The following is a 19603-nucleotide window of genomic DNA, read 5'->3' on the forward strand; positions in this document are numbered from 1 at the left end:
GTGGGTCCACCCTGCCCAAGGTGTGCTGGGGGTGCGTGACACAGGAGAGGCCGAGCCTGAGTGTGAGGCTTCTCGGGCCATCGGAGCCACTCCCTCTGCCACTGACTGCACGTGAGGGCTCTGCAGGGAAGAGCATCGTGGGCCTGGAGTCAAGGGCTCTTAGCTGCAGATATAGTGGTTTATTGACAGGCCAGCTTCCCCAGCCAGCCACTGCCCACCTGTGGGGCTCGGGGCCCATGGGTTGGACCCTGCAGAAGGTGGTTCTTCAGGCCCAAGGTCGTGGGGGTGGGCAGAGATGCAGCCATGCTCGCTCACTGGAGGGCGGTTTCTGAGTTCCCAGCAGCTCTGGCAGGTAATGGACATAGCCCACACCTGGGTGCCCATGGGCAGGGGCCAGCGGGGTCTCACAGTTTGGGATGTAAAAGGTGTGTGTGAGGTTGGGGTCGGGCTGTAGCCCTGGGTGGTCGCAGCCCAGGTCAGGATGCGTTGGGAGGCAGCCACAGCACTAGGCCGGGCGGTGGAAGAGGCTGCCCGTGCGGAGCCTCCGCTTGAGCTCCTGCCACAGCAGCTGCCACTCCCTCTGGGCGCCCTTCATGACTCCGCTGTTCTCCAGGGCTCGGCGGGACAGGTAGGGCAGCACCTCCATCACAGGGCCGTAAGGCACGTACTTGTACACGGGGAAGCCTGCCTGGCCTGCACACAGGGGTGGAGGCGGTGAGTCCCAGCGCCTCCACCCCTGCCCCCCGCCCCCCACAGGAAGCCCAGCTCACCTAGTGGGAAGCTTATTTGGTCACACATGCCCAGAAGCTGTCCAAAGTACACCTGGCAATCGGCAGGGTGCAGGCCCAGCTCCTCCATCCTGTGAACAGGCAGGGCGGTGGGTAAGCCCCTCCCTCCACCCCCAGATCCCCACCCACAGGGTAGGGCATGGGCATAGGCTCTCTCCTGCATAGACCAGGCCTCTTCTCTGCTGCTGCTGCCTCAGCCCAAGGCCACCAAGTGCCCCCCTTCCCCAGCCAGCCTCCCTCTTGCTGTGCTTGCTCCCCGATGGCCCCTTCCCTGCTGCCCACTATGACCCAGCAAGGCAGACTCATCCAGTGGCCAGCCCTTGGTGTGGCCTGGGAAGCTCTCAGCCCTCCCACCATCCCCTTCTCAAACCCCTCAGAGTTCCACTGCTGCTGTGTTCCCAGCCCTGCGACCCCACCTCCAGCTTCTCATCCTCCCCTTGCTGGCTGCCCTGTCTGTAAGGCAGTCACCAGCTACTGGTGGCAACTGAGCCTCTGGCAGGCGGGTGGTCTGAATCGAGGTGCACTGCAAGTGTCAAACACATGTGGGCTTTTGAAGACAGTGTGAAAACTGAATGCAGAGTATCTCACTTTTTTCTGAAAACGTTTAAATGGTACTATTTTGGATATGTGGGGTTAATTAAAATGTATATCAAAATTAACTTCATTTTTTTTTTTAACGTGGCTATGAAACATTTGGGGTTAATAGATGTGGCTCGAATTTCTATTAGTGCTACTCAGACGTTGAGGTGGGGGCCCCCAACTCTGTCCACACCCTCTCCTATCCTCACACCTCCCCTTGTAGGATCTTTAAAAAATTCCCAGGGTTTTGAAATATCTATGCATTGATGATTCCCACGTTTTTATCTCTGGCTTCCTGTACGTGCAGATACAGACTCGGCCTATCAGCACCAGCACTCTATAGCCCGCCCCCCATCCTTCCACCCCACAGGGGCGTGTTCAGCCTGGGTCCTCACACCCACCCAGGCTACAGGCTGGGCCTGTTGGTCCCCATCCCTGCCCCTGGAGCCCCCCTCCCTTCTCACTGTCTCAGGGCCCCACCCCAGGCCCCCAGACCACTTAGCACCTCTCGCCCTGGGCCTCTACATGAGGGGCATCCTAGATCGTTTTTCTCCTTCCCCCAGGGCTAGGCTCCAAGGTCGGGGCCCCAGTCTGCACCGTGTTGCCCTGGTATCCAGCTTACATGTCTCTGTCCCCTGTTGAGAGCAGGGCTGCCACAGTGTTGCTGCCTGATGGTGGTGGGAACACTCATGTGGCGTCCTGCAAAAACTGACCCCTCCCCTGCTGCTGCCCCTTCCCTGCCAGTGTCCATGCCTGCTGCCATGTGACTGTAGCTTCGCCCAGCACAGAAAGAGGCTCTCTCCATCTGGCTGGCAATATCTGGGCTGGGCATGACTTCCTTTAGCCAACAGAACGATAGCAAATGTGACATGGGCAGAGGCTTGCCCCCTCCAGGGCTTCTGGTAGCCTAAGACCACCTGTGGAGAAGCCTAAGCTGGCCTGTAGGACACCTGACATGTGATGCAGTGCCCTTTGCTGTCCCAGCCACAAATGAGGCCATTTAGGGCCAACCAGACCCCATGTGACCACGGATGCAGGATGGGCCCCAGGCAAGGCCAGCAGAAGCAGAGCCCAGCCCACACTGCTGGCTCACAGAACATATGGTGTTCAGGCCTCTGAATTTTGGGTTGGTTTGTTACTCAGCCAAAGCCAATCTGACTGAGGTCTCTAATGTGTGGCATCAGAGGCCCACACTGCTGCCCCTGGGAAGACCAGCCCAAGGTGTTCAAGGCTCTGTGGCTCCTGGAGCAGGTGCCCAGGACCTTGGCCTGGCGCGGGCTGCGGAGCCTGTGAGAGACGGGCAAGCGCTCAGCTGGCACTCGGCATGGGGGGAGCCATGTCTAGGGCAGGAGGCCGCCGCGGCCAAGATGGGGAGGCCACACATGCTCCCAGTGACAAGATCCAGAAATCAGGTGAAAGGAAGCCCTTCTGAGGGCAGGTTATACCTTTAGACGTTTCACTGTCCTCGCCTAGTCAGTCTGAGTGGACTAGCCTGTGACCAAAACCTAAAACGGGTCAACCACAGGCTGCTGAGATGGTGATGGAAACCTCAGGAGGTAGGCACTGCCAGGCAGGGGCCAGGACCTCTGTGCACATCGTCTTGGGGAGGACCCTGGTGCCGGACGGACCAGCTTTGATCACGGTTCCATCACAGAATTGTACTTTTAAGCCTAAGTGAAAGCCAGCTTTTAAAATTTTCAACTCAGCCCTGTGTTCCTTCAAAAGTCAAAGAAGCCAGAACTGGGGCTTCCCTGGTGGCGCAATGGTTAAGAATCTGCCTGCCAATGCAGGGGACACGGGTTCGAGCCCTGGTCCAGGAAGACCCCACATGCCGCTGAGCAACTAAGCCCGTGCACCACAACTACTGAGCCTGCGCTCTAGAGCCCGTGAGCCACAGCTACTGAGCCCGCACGCCTAGAGCCTGTGCTCCGCAACGAGAAGCCACCACAGTGAGAAGCCCGCGCACTGCAACGAAGAGTAGCCCCCGCTCCCTGCAGCTAGAGAAAGCTGGCATGCAGCAACGAAGACCCAACACACGCAGCCAAAAATTTTAAAAATAAATAAATTTAAAACAAAACAAAACAAAACAAAACTAATCTTCCCCAAGCACAAAAGGTGTCCCTGGCCATCCCACGTCCAGGGATAGGATGGGGCGTCCAAGGAGGCCCCAGGGATGGAGGGAAGAAAGCGGAACAGTCCACCTGGCTAGGACGCCAGTCAGAGCCAACCACCAGCAAGGAAACAGCCTGACCCCAGCCCAGCAGGACTCCAGAGGGAGCCTCGACACAATCTGCCCTCCACCTGGCAGCCCCGCTGGCCTCAGTGCTCATGTTCACAGCCAGGCAGCTTCAAGTGCAGAGCATTAGAAATCGTGGCCTTTAGTTGCAGTTTCACACCATGAAAAAGCAGCCCCAGCATGAGAAGGACAAGCACGACATTAATGAATGGTTTAGGATGACCAGAGTCACCCTCCAGGCAGAGCCTGCAAGTGCCTCTGGGTGCACGCCCTGCACCTTCACTACTCGGCCCAAGCCTTGGGCTCAGGGTGCCCACTGTGGGAGGGGTGGCCCCTGCCTTGCTCCTGGGGAAGGCGAGGGCCAGCAAGGCCACCACCCGCCCAGCTTCCTGTGGCGGGGGGAGGGGGAGCTGGACCCCGGCTGTGGTCCAGTTTGGGTTAAGATATGAGATAAAAGAACGTGGTGATTGGAAATTCCCTGGCAGTCCAATGATTAGGACTCGGGGCTTTCACTGCCTGGGGCCTGAGTTTGATCCCTGGTCGGGGAACTCCCAGAACACGGCCAAAAGAAAAAAATGTATATTTATTTCACCTCATTCCTATATCTGACTTATAAGGATGCTCCATGGGACAGGCGTTTAAAGAGAAAACAGACTATCTTAAATTCTAAACACAGTTTAAAGTGTTGAGAAATTGTTTATAAATGAGGCGACACATCTGAGGGCTCCAACATTTCACACTTAAATTTCACCTAATGAAATTTATTTTTTAATTTGAAACTTTAGTAAGTCTGGTATTAATGTTAAAAACCCAAGTAACTGCAAACAGCCTTTTGGCTACTGCAGCACAACGCCCAGCCGGCCTCGAGGGGTCTGGGGGCCCTAAAGCCGCCACTCCAGCTCGTTCCACAGATGTCCCCCCAAAACCCACTGCCTGCCCACGCTTCCTGCCCACCCAGAAGTGCCCAGCGGGAAGGGGGCGGGGCCAACCTGCACAGCGTGAAGCGCACGGTGTCTTCATTGTGCGAGGCCACCATCACTGCAGCCCTGGCGTTGTGCTTCAGCTCCTCTAGGACATAGTTGAGGCACCTGGGGAGGGTGACGTGTGAGGCAGGCCTGCACAGCCCCTGCAGGGGCAGAGGCAGAAGCAGGTGCAAAACAGTGGACGATCCTGGCGTGGAATTAAAAAGCAAACAGGCCTCGTTCCATTTGGGGAGGGCTGCCAGGGTACAGCTCTCATCTTTGTCAACATAGGCAGTTCAGTAGACGTTTATATTAAAAAAAAAAACCTTAATGGTTTTGGAAAAAGTAAAACAAAGGCAGAGGAGGTATTGGTTCTGACCCCAGGGTTGCTCCCACGTTGGACAGGGTCACGTCGGGTCAGCTCCAGCCCCTTCCCAGTTTCTCCCCCCCCCACCCCACCCCCGGGAAGCTCTGAGGCTCCGGAAGCCAAAGAGGGCAGCGCACCTGTGGTACATGGCGTTGGTGGCCTCGTACGTGGGGTTGATAGGGTCCTCATACCCAATCTCCAGGGCGCGGGCACGTTCCTGGGCCATGTATGCGCCACGCACCAGCTTGGCCCCGAAGCACCAGCCCTCTCGGCGAGCCAGCTCCACATCCAGGGTGACATTGTCGTAGGCGTCCTGTGGGCCGGAGCCAAAAGTTGAGGATGACCAGGATGGGGCCCCCTCCAGCCTGTGTCCCATAGGGCCTTCCTGGGGCCCGGGCACCCCCCAGTGTGTAGTCAGCAGGGACACCGGGGCCAGCAGCTGTGGTGACGGGGGCTGTCAGCGCCTGCCTGGACCCACACCCACCCACTTCCCCTTGTCCCCGCAGCGCCTACACCCACCCCACCCTGAGTCCTCCAAACACCTGGCTGGTCCCCGAGCGGCCGCCAGAGTTTGTGCTCAAGGGTCCCCGAGGCACACGCACGAGTCTGGGGAGTGGCCCAGAGCCTTCATCATACCCTTAGAGGGAACCAAGCTAAAAAGGGCGGGAGGAAACAGTCACTTGAAATCTGGCGATTAAGGCACATTACGTGGACTCCAAAAGCTCCTTCATCGTCCTCCTGCCCCTTCAACACCCTGTCTGGGGTCTGAGGCCCAGGGGACGGGTCCGCTGGCAGCTGGTCCTGGGGGCCTGTCTCCCCGCGGCAGACGCTGGGCGCACCTTGAGGTAGCACTGGTACGTGTTGAAGATGAGTGGCCTCTCCACGTTGAACCTGCGCTGCATCTCCAGCGTCAGGCGGCTGATGGCCGGCTGGAAGTAGGTCTGCTCGGCGTCCACCATCAGCCGCACGCCCACCTCACTGGCTTTCTGAGGGGCACAGCGGGGAGAGAGGGTCTGTCTGGGGCTCAGGTGACACAGGTGCCCCCCCCACCCCGGCACATCCCAGGGTCCTCGACCTTGGCCAGGACGTCCATCCTCTGCAGCATCCTTGTCATCTGCCGTTCCTCCTCCTCAGTGAACCGCGACAGCAGAGGCTCCAGCTGTCCTGTCTGAGGGGGCAGTGCAGTCAGGCCATGGCAGGGCTCCAGACCTGGGCTCTCGAGGCCAGCGCTCCCCCCTCCTGTGGGCACCCTCTCGCCCCCAAGGCCAGCGCTCCCCCCTCCTGTGGGCACCCTCTCGCCCCCAAGGCCAGCGCTCCCCCCTCCTGTGGGCACCCTCTCGCCCCTGGTGCAGGGCCTACCGATACCCAGTGCCTGGTGCCCAGGACTAGTGGGCCTCATCCCCGCGCCCCCTTCTCCACCCGCCACCCTGTTTGTGCATTAAGGTCAGTGTCCTGTCCAGGGTCCCGCCGGCCACACAGCGTCCCGTAACCGCGCTGCCCGCCAGCACACCCTTCCTCACGGGGCTGGCTGCCCCAGGTCAGGCCTGCACCCAAGGAGTCGGCTCCCACGGCCTCCAGAGGATCCTCACGATGGGTCCCCTTTCTGTTCCTGCGCAAAGTTCAGGAAGTGACCCTTGACCCACCCGATCACCTGGAAAGACTCAGCCCCTAGCAGGCAGAGGACATGGAGGAAGAACTGTGCCTACAGGCAGACTTGGCTGGCCACACAGCACAGACTGACATGCAACAGGGGGACGGAGGCATCGGCCCCAGATGGTGGCACTCAGGGCGCTGGGCAGGTCAGCAGTGGGCACCCACCCTGCAGGCCCGTGAAGCACAGGGGGCCCTCTGCTTGCCCTGCTTGTTCACTAACACTACCCAGGGCACTCCCGGCGAGGCCTCGAGCACACCCCTCCTGGGCCCTCTGTCGCCAGGCTGGAGCTTGTGAAAGGCAGCGTCTTGGGTGTTTCCCAAGGCACCTCTGCTGCTTCCTCCCATCCCAGCTCAGGGGTGCGCTCAAGCACGGCCACAAATGCCCGGTCACCCTCCCAGGGGCAGGTGGAGTCTCATTCTTCTCCCCCGAACACAGGCCAGTCTAGCAACTCCCTTTTAACAAACAGCACTGGGCAGAAGGGACGGCATGGGTCTCCTGAGGCTCGACTAGAATAGGTGACAGCTTCCGCCTGGCTTGTGGGGAGACTCATGCTGGGGACCCAGCGCCACTCTGAGGAAGCCCTGGCAGTGTGAGCGGGGACCCTCCATGACGACCCTGCGAGAACCGTGAGGTGGGGGGCACGGACGCGCACAGCGTCACCTGCATGTTGGGGACCACCAGGTGCTTGGAGAGCTCGGTCCTGCTGTCAATGAGGCTGCCCCAGTCCAGCAGGTCCAGGGTGCTGAGGGAGAAGGCGCGTCAGCATGCGGACATGCAGCCTCACCACGGCCCCAAACCAGCCCCCTCCCTGCAGGAGCACCCCCAGACCCAACCCCACAGAACCTGCTTCAGTGTTCAGTTTTGAAAGACTGGTAAAATGTAAACACGGTCCTCTGTTTAAAAAACAGAAACCAAAACATGAATATTCTTACATCAGGGCCGAGACCACTCAGGCCACATCAGGCTCGGGTAAGAGCTGAACATGGGAGACCAGGCAGGAGGGGACGGCACACTGCTGCCAGCCCCCAGCTCCTCACAATGAGGCTTGGGACCCTCCAGGATGTCAGCTGCCCTCACCCTTCACCCGTCTGCCAGATGGGTCCTGGGACTGCTGGGTGTGGCACCCTCACTCCACGACCCAAATAATTCTGTAAGAAGCCCTAGGGTTCGAGGGGGCCCATGCCCTGGAAGAGGGCGACCAGGATTGGGAGACGCCATTGGGGCTCAGCCAGAACCTTGGCTGAACCAGGGCGGCCCGAAATCTCAGCCCAGGGGCTACTCTTACCCAGACACGCCAAGGGTCTCCACAGTGAACCAGTTCTCAATCTCCATCCGGGACGCGATGCCCATCTTCACCACGCTTTCCTTCAGAAGCGAGAGGGTGTTGGTCCCACTGCCATCTCCCAGCCCTGCTCACAAACATCTCCTGCCCCTGCCCACTGGCCTGTGATGCTAGGCTGACTTTCTTAATGTCAGTACTGAGACTGGCTACACTTCTGCCTTGGGTTTCTGCTCCAGAGATGGTCTCTCCCCGCTGCCCACCCCCTCCACATCTCCCCATCCCTGCGGGTCCACAGAGCTCGGCTACTGGCAGGGCCAGCCCCTCTCCAACCCTCCCACCCAACACATCCTCCATCTCTGCTCAGATTCCCTCCCCACTGACCCAGCAGCTGGGGGCTGGGCAGCAGGCCCTGGGAACCCACCTCAGACACCGCCTGGCCAATTCCTCCTGGGCAGGGCTCCTCCCCGGCCCACCTTCTCACACCCACCAGGGAGGGGCGGCCCCACCTGCAGTGCAGCCACCTCCAGCTTCGTGTCCATGGCAGCCAGCCCGGCCTTGCCCTGCTCTGCGGCCATTTGGTGGAAGAACCGTCTCCACTTGGTCAGCACATCTGAGAACTGCAGCTGCGGACGTGGGCCTGAGCTGCCATCCCAGGCGCACACCCAGCCCCCTCCCAGGACCCCCGTGTAGGCTGAGCCACCCCATCCCGCCCGTGTGCCTGGCTCCCAGGGCCAAGGCACCAGCGCACGAGCTTTCACTTAACGCTCACGGCAGCCCCAAGTTCTTACAAACTCCCTGTGGGTGGAAGGTTTTGACACTTACCAGAAACTGGGGTCTCCCCAGTGCGGTGAGCTTAATGGCTGAGAAGCCATCCTCGCTGGCGCCACCTGTGAGAAGCCACAGGAAGAGCCATCAGTGCTGGGGGTGTGTGTGGGGCGGGGACCCTGAGCCTGTGCCCGGAATCTGTGCCACTCAAGAGTTAGGACACTTCTGGGACGTCCCTGGTGGCGCAGTGGTTAAGAATCTGCCTGCCAGTGCGAGGGACGCGGGTTCAAGCCCTGGTCCGGGAAGATCCCACATGCTGCGGAGCAACTAAGCCCACATGCCACAACTACTGAGCCTGCACTCTAGAGCCCGCGAGCCACAACTACTGAGCCCACGTGCTGCAACTACTGAAGCCTGCGCACCTAGAGCCCGTGCTCCGCAACAAAAGAAGCCACCGCAATGAGAAGCCTGCGCACAGCAACGACGAGCAGCCCCCGCTCGCTGCAACTAGAGAAAGCCCGCACGCAGCCAAAAAGAAAAAAAGAAAAAAAGAGTTAGGACACTTCTCATAGACATATAACAGACTTCAGGAGGCTGGCGGTGGCCATTCTTCCTATTAGTTACCTACAACACATGGTACTGGGTCTACCTTGCACCTGGGCCCTGAGACCCCCAGAGCATGAACAATCCAGCCACCCAGTGAGACGGTGCAGTGGCACCAGCGCATCTTTCCTCCCTCGCCCACCAGGCCCGAGCGGGCCCACGGTGGCCATGCTTCCCGGGCAGGCTGCCTGGCCCTCAGAAGCAGCTCTGGTGGCTGCCTGGCAATCTCAGGCCAAGTGGGGTGGCAACAGGAGGAGAGAGCCCACCGAGGACCCAGACGCCTGGGCTGGCTGACCACCCATGGCAGAAGGACAACGACCCTACGCAGCCCACAAACACCCTGCACTCGGCTGCTCCGGATGCCTGACCATGCAGGTGGGAACCGGTGACTCAGCAGGGTTTGAGTTTGCCACGTGGGTCCAGGAATGCAGTGGGCAAAGGTGCTGGTGAGACCTGCCCACTCAATCCCTGCCCGTTTCCTCTCCAATGCCCTCGGCACCCGGGGCTGCCCCTGGGGGTTCACCGAACACAGAAACGCCCAGCAGAGCACAAACTGGAGGCAGAAGGCACTCAACCACCTCCCCCATTCTCTCCTCTGGCTTCTGGAAGCCCACGACACACATCTTTGCTTCTGTGGAGCCCTCCCCATCTGTCTGCCCCCAGGCAGAGTGGGCAGGGAACCAAGAAGACGCCCCTGGCACTGGACACTGCGCAGCCGGGTGTCTGCCTGACCACCCGGGGTGCCCAGCGCTGCTCCTAGGAGGTTGCCTCTGGGCGTTGCTCACTCCCACTCCTTAAAGTGTTCAGAAGGTGTGGGACCCACTAACAGGAGGGCTGCTGGGGACCTGATGGACGCTGAGGCCTCTGTGACCTCCCAGCTTAACTCACCTCCCTAGCAGGTGTTCCCACCCAGAGGCCATACGGGGAAGAATTCTCTGTTAAAGAGGACGTGGCACCAGCTCCCGGAATGGTGTGGCCCTCGGCAGAGCCAGGGGTCATGTGACAAGAGTCAGGCCCCTGCCTGGGACTGGGGGCCACTTGGCCCACTGACAGGTCCACATCTGGACACCTGGTACCCGGGAGGGGGGAGGTGCCCTCCTGCGGGCAGCCAGGCTCCTCAGGAAGGAGCTGGACTCAGGTGTGAGCCCACGTCATCCTCACGACCAAGGCCACAGAGATGGGGATGGAGCCCTGAGCAAACACTCCGGGCCCAGCCTTGTGTTCCCACACCAGCATCTCCTCGAGCGGAGGTCAGCCCAGGCAGAGCCTGGCGGGCGGCAGGCCAGCGACAAGCAGGGCCCCACCTGAAGCCTCGATGCAGCGCAGGAATGTCTCCATGTGGCTGTCACACTTGGCCTCGCTGGCGTAGAAGTAGGTGCGGGCGCTGACGACGCCATCCCTGCGGTCTCCGAATGCCCGGTGGGCCTGGAACTGCTTCTCCCTCTTACTGGTGCCTGGAGAGGTGGGTGTCCGGCCTGAGCCACCTCCCCACCCCCCAAGCCCCCATCCCGCCACCAGCGCCGCACTCCAGCTCCAGCCCCACCCCACCCCGAGCACCCGGCCCCCTGCCTGTGCTGCTCCCCAAACCCACCCGCCCTGGCGCCCACTCTTCCTTCTCCTTGGGTCACCCTAGTCACGTGGCAAACCCAGGGCAGGGAGGCAAAGCCCAGACCCACCGAGGGCCGAGTGCACCGGCCCCCAAGGCCGGCCGTAAGGATGTGTCAGCCACTCAGAACGATGGCCTGGGTGCCCAGGGACACGGGGAGGAGCCGGGGGTGTGTGCGGGTGGGGAGCGGGCTCGCTCCTGAATGGTTGCCTCGCACTCACCATGGCCGTCCCTCTCTGATGCTGAGGTACAGGACCTGCAGGAGGGAAGAAGAAGAGGGTTGCGGTCACGCCACCTCAGGTACAAGTGACAAACGCGTCCCATTGAGGAGGCACAGGTGGGAGGAAGTAGAGGCTGAGCCCTGACCCTGACCCAGGAGGGCTGAAGAGGAAGGCAGGGTCACCTGGCCAGGTAAGCGTGACTCACCCCACCCCACCCGCCCCTGGCCTCTGGGGTCACCTTCTCTGAGCCTGGCAGACAGGACCCAGCCTACAAGCCCTGCTCCGGAGGAACCTGGGTCTCCCCCTGGGTGAGGCCCCCTCCCTACACTGGGTGAGGAGGAAGTAAAGCGATACACAGTCCAGGGCGTGGGTAGGTCCTTGAGGCCCGCTAGCCATGGGGTATTCCTTCCTGTGAGGAAAAGGAGGGGCGCGGGCCACTCAGGGCTGAGGATGGCGGAGAGATGGAAACCACCAGCTTCTTGATCCCCAGAGTCAAGGAGCAGGGCCCCTTGCTCTGCCCTCTGCCCACAGCCAGCCTCACCTCCACCCGCACTCCTCAGGATTATTTTCAAACCAGCAACCACAATTTATCTTTTTAATGCAAACCCTCCCCTGGCCATCATACCTGAATATACCCAGTCCTCATGAGGACAGGACAGAGAGGGCACCTGTAAGGCCAGACCCAGGCTGCCCCGCAGCTGTGGCCCACTGAGGTGGAGGCAAGACATGGCACCTGCCATCTGCACCAAGGCAGGGGCCTCATCCCGAGGTTGGCAGCTGCGGGAGGCTCGGGCCTGCTCTGTCACCACACAGCCCATAACCCGCAGATATCCACCTTCTAGGCAGACTGCCCTCCACTGAGGGGACACCACTACCCAGAGGCCCCCAGGGGCCCGGGGCCGTGTGACGGTCCCAATTAGCATTTCCACAGCTGGCCTTCTACCCTCCAAGCCCCAGCCTGGCTCCAAAGGCACAGGGGAGCCAGCTGGCCACACAGCCACGTGGTCAGGGGGCAGCGGCCTATCCCAGAGCAGACAGTACTTAGCATGGGCAGGGCTGCACTCTTGACCAGGCCCGGCGAGTGGATCACGAGGAGACAAAGATGGCAGTTACCAGGCTGAGGGGAAGGGGAGTGTTGTGTCACCATGAAGAGAAGGAAGAGCATGCTCTGTACACACACACACACGTGCAGACACATGTGCACACATACACACATGTGCAGACACATGCGTGCACATGTAAGTGCACGGCCCAAGATGTGGAGGAGGGAATGGAGTGCCCCGGGGGGCAGGGGGCAGGAGAGGACTGCAGGAGCGACCCAGGGGCTTGCAGGGGTGGCAGGAAGACCCCAACCATCCCCTCAGCCACCTCCAAGCTCAGCTCTGCATCAGGTAATTTGTTGGCTGGACACCTTTTAGAAAAATGTGAAAAGTGAGGGGAGACCACGCCGGCTGCCCTCACACCAGCTCTCCCCTGGTGAAACGCAGGAGGCAAGAGAAGAACGCAGAAAAGCCTGTGGGCCCCCAGGACCTGGCTCCGGGCAGCACCCAAGACACTGCGCACACCAGTCCCGAGGAGCGGCCTCCACCCTGGGGACCAAGGCCCAGGCCTCGCCCCCGGCCAGCCCTGGGTTTGCACAGCCAGGACACACACACCTGCTGGCTACACTGTCCCCAGCCATCCTCATCACAACCTCATCACAGCCAATCGTCAAGAGGAACCCAGCCCTGCGCCCTCTCCACAGGGCCCTCAGCCTGCTGGGGGACCCTGTGAGGCTCCTCTTCTAGAGTTAGGTTCCTGGCCTCTGCCTTCTAACAAGTGTTCTGGGAAACGCCATCCCACCCCCTCCCTGGATGGCTATTCTCCCTCCTGCGCCTCCGGCCTCCTACCTCCTGCTTCCTAACCTGGGGAAGACCCCCGGACCCCCTCCTCCCAGGGCCACGTCCTCAGGGCACCTGCTGGGCCTCTTGCATGTTCAGACACCCCCATCTTTACTGTGCCTCTTATGGTTATGCCTGGGGCAGGGCCCCACCACCTGCGCTCGCTCCCCGCCCCAGCCCACTCCACTCCTGTGGCGTTAACTTGGGGCAGTGGCCTCTACATCATTCCCCAGAGCAGGGTCTAGGGGCCTGTGACCCCTCTGTTCCCCACACAGGGGCTCCTGATGGAGAATGCGTGGCATCTCGATGGCGTGGATGTTCGATCAGTGCCTATGAGCCTGGTTCTGCACCCTCAGCCGGGCTCCACCGAGCACACAGGGCTGCCTCGCAGCAGCCCTGACGCTGGCATCGGACGGCGGCCACCATGTTAGGACAGGAAGGGACTGCCGTTCACGTCCCAAAGCCCACAAAGCAGGGCTTCTGCAGGACAAGGGGCACTAACAGCAGGGTGGCCCAGGGTCACAGGCTCCAGTGTCCATGGTAGGGCGAAGCCGGCCCTCCTCCCAGCGCTCCCCTGCAGGGCAGGGAGGAAGCCAGGCAATCGCCCTGGGAAAGAAGTCTTTTCATACCAGAGAGAGAAAATCCCATTGTGAAACCACTAGCCCTCACCCAGACCCAGCGGGGATACAGCCCACTAGTTATTCAACAGCCCCAGCCCACAGCCCCCCTAGGAACACCGGGGTGCTGAGCTGGAGAGCCCCGCCTTCAAGAGAGCAAATCGCGAGGCAGGGGCTTGGCTCCCCAGGCCAATCCACCAGCAGCTCGGCTCGGACATTCCGTTCCCAGGGCAGGAGCCTCATGTGACGCCTTCCCCTCCCCTCCGTGCCCCTCCCCACCCCTTCCCTCCCCAGGCCAGAGCAAACACCAGAGCTTGAGACAGGGCAGTTTACTCAGCAAGCCTGTCCCAAGCCTCACATGGTCGGGCGCCGCTGCTGTCAGGACTTAGTGGCCCAGATGCCAGTGAGGGGTGGAGGGGTGCAGGCACCAGCCCAGGAACTGGGCGTTTTGCAAAGAAAGGGCTGGTTCTGCCTGGATCTCCCATGAGGCTCCTACTTCAGGAAGCAGAGGGTGAAATGATCCTCGAGTTCTGTCCTATGGCCCAGGAGGGTGGGTCGGGGGATGCCCATCTGTCCCCATACTCACTGCCCAGAGAACGGGCCCTGCAGGCAGTTGGTGACCTCGGCAGGAGCCGCTGGGCTGGCCTGCCTCCTGGCAGCACATTCCCTTCTTCTTGGACCCCCAGGCAGTCTCCACACCCACCAGGTGGGGCCCACCTGCTAATCAGGAAATCATCTCAGGAGCCAAGCAAGAGTGGGACAGTGGGACCTGCCCAGTAGGTCAGAATCCCCAGAAGAGATGCTGCAGGAGAGCAGGAAGCCAGAGCACCTCCAACATCAGTGTCAGCAATCATATTTTGTAAACTGCCGGGTAGCACCCAGCAGCCACCATTGAGTCACGGCCACTCAATTCTGCCCCTGTAGGGTGAGAGCACTTTGAATTTCATATAATTTTCACGTGTCACAAAACATTACTTTTGCTTTGTTTCAACCATTTAAAAATACAACAATGATTCTTAGCTTGCAGACTGTACAAAACCAGGCTGATCGGGCTGGGGACCAAAGTTTGCTGACCCCATCCTCGCCCCTCCTCCAGCCTCGGCACACAAGGCCTCGGTGGAAGCCCAGAGCTGTCATCCTCACGGGGCAAGAACACAACCCCAGGCAGACCCAGGAGGGCTGCCGTAAGTCAGGTGGACAGAGTTCTCCCAGCCAGGCCCAGCCCAGCCCCGGGGTGCTGGGGTTGCCAGCAGGTGCCACACGGGCCTTACTCCATCTCCTTGCGTTCAGCCTCCTCGGGGGTCAGGTCCTCCTCCACACCGTAGTCCAGGATAGAGCCCACGCCGAAGGCCCTGTTGTGCTGGATCAGGGGCCGGATGGACTCCTGGTCCTCACCAGCCACAAACTGCCCGTAGAAGGTCATCTTCATCAGTCTGTTGAACAACCTTTGCCCCAGAAGTCTCCTGGCAAGACGGAGCAACTGAAAGGTAAAGGGCAGAGGCTATCCTGGGCCACCTGGCCTCCCATGTCCCCAGCAGGACACTCCTGCTTCCCCGCCCGCCCGTCACAAAGCCTTGACGTGCTCTCCCCAGGGCCAAACTCGGCTCACGGCCTTGGTTTTACGGTGACACCACCCAAAGCAGATTGCTTCTCTGCTCACAGTGACTGTCCATGCCCCGCTCCTCATGCAGGGTGGCCGGTCCCAGGCGCTGCTCTTGCCTCCCTGCCCTGCACGCTCATGGGTGACCCCAGTGGTACATGGCAGTCGCCTGACTACCGCTTGGTGGATAAAGAAGTGAACGGCAGGTCTCTCTGGGAACAGCAGTGGGCGTGATCATAACATTCTCTGTATCCACACCTCTGCAGGTTATGCTGGAGAAGAGGGGGATTTGGTGTGAGTTTCTAGAAGGTGAGAACCCACATTTTTCAATGTTTTGTTCACTGCTTATTCCAAGTCCCTAAAACAGTGCCTGGCAAGGGGCCGGGCCTCCAGTGGCTGCTGAACAGATGAACACACAAAACTCCGAGTGAGTATGAGCTCCTCTGGAGAAAGCATAGGCTAAAAGTGGGCCAGGTAACCACCCACAAAGGTCTGGGAGATGACCATCCACCCAGGACCGGCGGGGACTCAGCACACTCATCCAGGCCGCAGCAGGCCGGCAGCCTGAGAGTACGTGCCCCAGGGGAAGACAGCCTCCCAAACGACTCAGCTTTCTCCTCCAACCATATCTCGCCACAGCCCAAATTTCTGCCATCATTATTCAAATGTCCCAAGCAACTGCCTCCTGCCCGACACAATTCTAGGGTGAACAAAACAGATGACGGGCTCCCATCCTAGATGCAGGGAGACCCAGAAGGAGGGAGGGGCAAGGTACCTCCATGGAATTCAGAATGGGGGTGAGGGAGTGCTGGCCCGGGCAAGGGCGGGAGGTGTTTGCTAACTTAGATCCAGAGTGCGGGGCTTGCCAGGCTAGGAGGTGACGCGGTGCTCCTGCACTGGGGACAGTGGCGGGAAGGAATGAGGTCAAGGAGGGGCAGGGGGATGACCACTGGGAGGACACCTGTCTGGGAATTCCTATGTGTCTACTACCCCAGGCTCCAGGTACAAGGCAGGAACAGTCTAAGGTTTCTCAAACCCAATGAGTAACAGAACCCCACTTTTTTGTGGGGAACATCTCTTGGGATCAGGGTCTCAGGGAGCAATCTCTAGTCTAAGCAAAAGCATGAGTCAGTCACACACCTTCATCCACAAACCAGTCCCAAACAGCCCAAGCCTCTCAAACGCCAACACACCTGAACTGTGGCTGGCACCCAGACGGAGATGCTTAAGGAGCCGTGCGGCAACACGAGGGTGAAGGTTTCCAGGCCATCACCTCTGTCTCGCTGCAGCCTCTGTGCCGTGTCTGATTTTATTGCATCTCATTATTTTTATAAAGAAGAATAGAAATGGAAAGTGAAAGTGCCAACCCGGGAGACGGGCAGGCCTCCTCCACCTCACAAGAGCCCTGGCCAGAAGTCACGAGTCTGTGGGTCAGAGCACCCTCGCAGGAGTAAAAGCCAGGTCTTGGACATATCAAAGTTCACCCCAGAGGCAGGCCAGGCGGAAACAGGGACCTGAAAACCATCATTCAGCTCTGGAAAACCCCGGACATCATACAAGTCAATTCTGAGGACTGTCAGAAACACAGTGTGTGTGGAAGTGGGCCAACTGTCTACTCTAGGGCCGGCAAACTTTCCTGCCCAGGAACACATGGTAAATAATTTAGGCTGTGCGGGCCACCCAGTCTCTGTCATAACTACCCAACTAGCATGAAAACAGCTCTAGCCAATGCTCATAGAAGGAGCAGGAGCAAGGCTGATGCTGAGATGTGGTCCAGGGGTCATGGGCTGGTGACCTCCCGCTCCCCTCCTGTTACCCTGTTGTCAGAGGGAACAACAGTGAAGGCCACCCAGGTAACCTGAGCTGGTCACCGACCGTCTCACCCTGGCAAAGGGGAGGCCAGCCTGTCACAGAGGGCTATGGAAGCACATGGCGCAGGGCTGGCAGTTTTAAGCCAACTCCAGAGCAAAACAGCCCCCTTAAAACCATCCTGGCATCAGGCGTGCCCTGGGGTGGCACTAACTGAGACGACGGTAGCCCCACCTCTTCCCCAGATAGGAACATCCTTCCTGGATTTAGGAACTTGCACCAGTAACACAAACACTGTAAAAGACTCAAAGACATGTCTGCAGAGAGAGGACGGGTAAAGCCGGTTCTCTCCCCTCCCTGACTGCCCCCTTCCCCCACACTCTCCTGCACTGGCTCACACCCAAGCACAGAGGCTTTCATCATGGAAGACCTGAATTTTCTAAACCCTTCTCAAAAAGGCCTGCCTTTGGGCAAGTGCGGGCCCCCACTGGGTCCTGAGCCAATGCCACAGCTCAAACTGGGCTCCTTGCAGGCTGATACTCCCTGGGGCATGAGCTGCACAGACCTGCACTGGCTCAGCAGGAGGAATTTTTGCTGCAGGCCAGAGCACAAGAAGGACCAGGTTCTAGTGAGCGGCCCACAACTCTGCAGTCTGGCCTCTGCCCCATCTCCTTCACCACCAGGCACCAAGGCCACTGTCACCAGTGGGACCACCAGCAATTACGACAGGGGGAACAGGTCCCACGGAAGGCAGGCAGAGCACACCGCACAGTTACTGGGCTCCCTAAGGATGTCCCCAGGGCACAGGTAGAACACGAGGGGAGCGTGGGAGAAGCCCCCTTGCTCCTCCAGGCACCCACAGCACAGTCCCAGTGCACTGGCACTTGCCCCAGGCAGGCACCCAAGGGACGGTGGAGCTGACATGTCCCTCCCACTGTTGCCCACAGTACCCAAGGACCCACAGCTCTGCTGGCTTCTCTGCTGGTTTTGAACCTAGCACCTTCAGAGCCACCCAACTCTAACTCTGCCCTCATCACCCATCCACCTTGGGTGGCCTCACCTTCACCTATGCCCAAGGTGTGGCTTGGTGCTCCTCCTGGGTCCAGTCTCCCTAGCCTCTGCCCGGAGCTAAGGTGTCCTCAGCACAGTCTCACTGAGAAGTCAACACCACCTGCATGAAGTGCCTTCGGGACCCTCAGCACCAACTGGACCCTTGCTTTTAAACTGTTCCCAGGATCACCTTGACCAAGAGCGGCTAAGACACTTCTGCTTTTTACTTCCCCAAAGCCCTCACACTTTTCAATGTAACTGTGTTAAAGTTTCAAAAGTCGGATATTTGAGCAGCGAGCGTCCCATTCTCCCTCAACATTGTTCAGAGTGACCATGTCTGGGGATCCCCTGTGTCACAGCGTCCAAGAACTCTGGGGTCCCAGGCTATGAGCCGCTAAGTACGGCCAGGCTTCCCTTTGGGCAACATAGACGACACTCAATTTTAAATTTCGGGTGAACACTGTGTATTACTGCAAGCAGCATATAGCTTAAAATTTAAATTAATCTTTGTTTTTAGCTGCCAGTAACTGACACGTAGTAAAATTCACGGGCCCGAAAGGGCGTGCAGGAAACACCTTCCTTCCTGACTTCCCGGCCACAGGCGATGCTCCAGAGGCCCCGCTTTCCACTTTGAAACTTCATAACGGCTCCCAGGACCGGCGAAGGCCCGCGGGGCCCTGGCCGCACCCCACCCCCAGCGTCCCCGAGCCCCCGCACACCTGCTCGTGGCGCGCCAGCAGCGCGGGCGAGGCGCAAAGGCGCAGCACCAGTAGGCTGCGCGCCAGCTCCCAGGTGCGCCGGCTCCGGTACGCCTCCTGCGTGTTGCCGAAGTCCACGGCGGGCACTGGCGGCCGCGCGGCCTCGGCCGCCCCGCGCCCCCGCACGGCTTCCAGGCCCGCGGCGTGCTGCTCGCGGGTCGCCGGCGCTGTAGACAGCGGGGCTCGGCGGGAGAGGGCGGAGCGCAGCAAGGGGAAGGTTCGCCTAAGGCTCATGGCTGTTGTGCATGTGCCCCTGGGCTGATTAAGTACGCGCCGCCAGCCCCGCCCCGCGCTCGGCCCCGCCTTTTCCCGAGAGGCCCCGCCCCGCGCTTGGCCCCGCCCCCGGTCGCGCCCCACCACACCCCGAGCTCGAGCCTTGCCCTCTCCCCCGGAGGCTCCGCCCCGCGCGTTCCTGAAAGGTGTGGGTCCCCTGGCAGGCCCCGCCCACCGAGCGGCGCCACGTGCGCCTGAACCCCTCCTTCTCAGCTAGTGGCCGCCCCCCCCACCCCGAGGAGGCCCCGCCTACTTGGCTGACCCCCTAGCTCCCCTTGCTCCGCTGGAGGCCCCACCCTCCCCATCCCCTGCTCACCTGTACACCTGGGCGCCTCCCTGGGCGTTGAGCTGCAGGAACTCACAGCTGAGGCCGGGTCTGCGGAGAATCCGGGAAGGCCGAGCGCGATGCTGCTTCTCTCGTGTAAAGGGGCTTTGGGAAGCCCTCCGTCCTCTCCCCTGGCCTAAGGCTCGAGCGTGGGAAGGAGTCTCCTTAGGGGCTTGCCAACTCCGTTCTCTCCCGTCTTTCCGGTCCCACTGCCCACGCAACGGGCAG

At 60.3% G+C, this 19603-nt stretch overlaps 1 protein-coding gene across 6 annotated transcripts; it reads right to left on the reverse strand.

Annotated features, from left to right (window-relative positions):
• Positions 1-157: 157 nt before the first annotated feature.
• PRODH (proline dehydrogenase 1) lies at positions 158-19020 on the reverse strand. Of its 6 annotated transcripts, XM_082355172.1 has the most exons (16): positions 18739-18850; positions 16354-16463; positions 15221-15432; positions 14832-15040; positions 11064-11098; positions 10541-10690; positions 8691-8755; positions 8375-8491; positions 7872-7951; positions 7247-7328; positions 6008-6100; positions 5772-5918; positions 5070-5245; positions 4593-4691; positions 729-859; positions 158-693 (listed from the first exon to the last, which is right to left on the reverse strand). In XM_082355172.1, the coding sequence occupies exons 3-16, from the start codon at positions 15245-15247 to the stop codon at positions 506-508; spliced, it is 1599 nt and encodes a 532-aa protein (XP_082211298.1). In that variant the 5' UTR covers positions 15248-15432; positions 16354-16463; positions 18739-18850; the 3' UTR covers positions 158-505. The 6 variants fall into 6 exon arrangements, with proteins under 6 accessions (XP_082211298.1, XP_082211300.1, XP_082211296.1 ...); XM_082355174.1 differs by lacking the exon at positions 15221-15432 and having other exon boundaries at positions 18739-18844; XM_082355170.1 differs by lacking the exons at positions 15221-15432; positions 16354-16463 and having other exon boundaries at positions 8375-8485; positions 18739-19020.
• Between the last annotated feature and the right edge of the window lie 583 nt (positions 19021-19603).

This window comes from Balaenoptera borealis (genome assembly GCF_965194805.1).
Source record: "Balaenoptera borealis genome assembly, chromosome: 14".
Classification (NCBI taxonomy): Eukaryota; Metazoa; Chordata; class Mammalia; order Artiodactyla; family Balaenopteridae; genus Balaenoptera; species Balaenoptera borealis.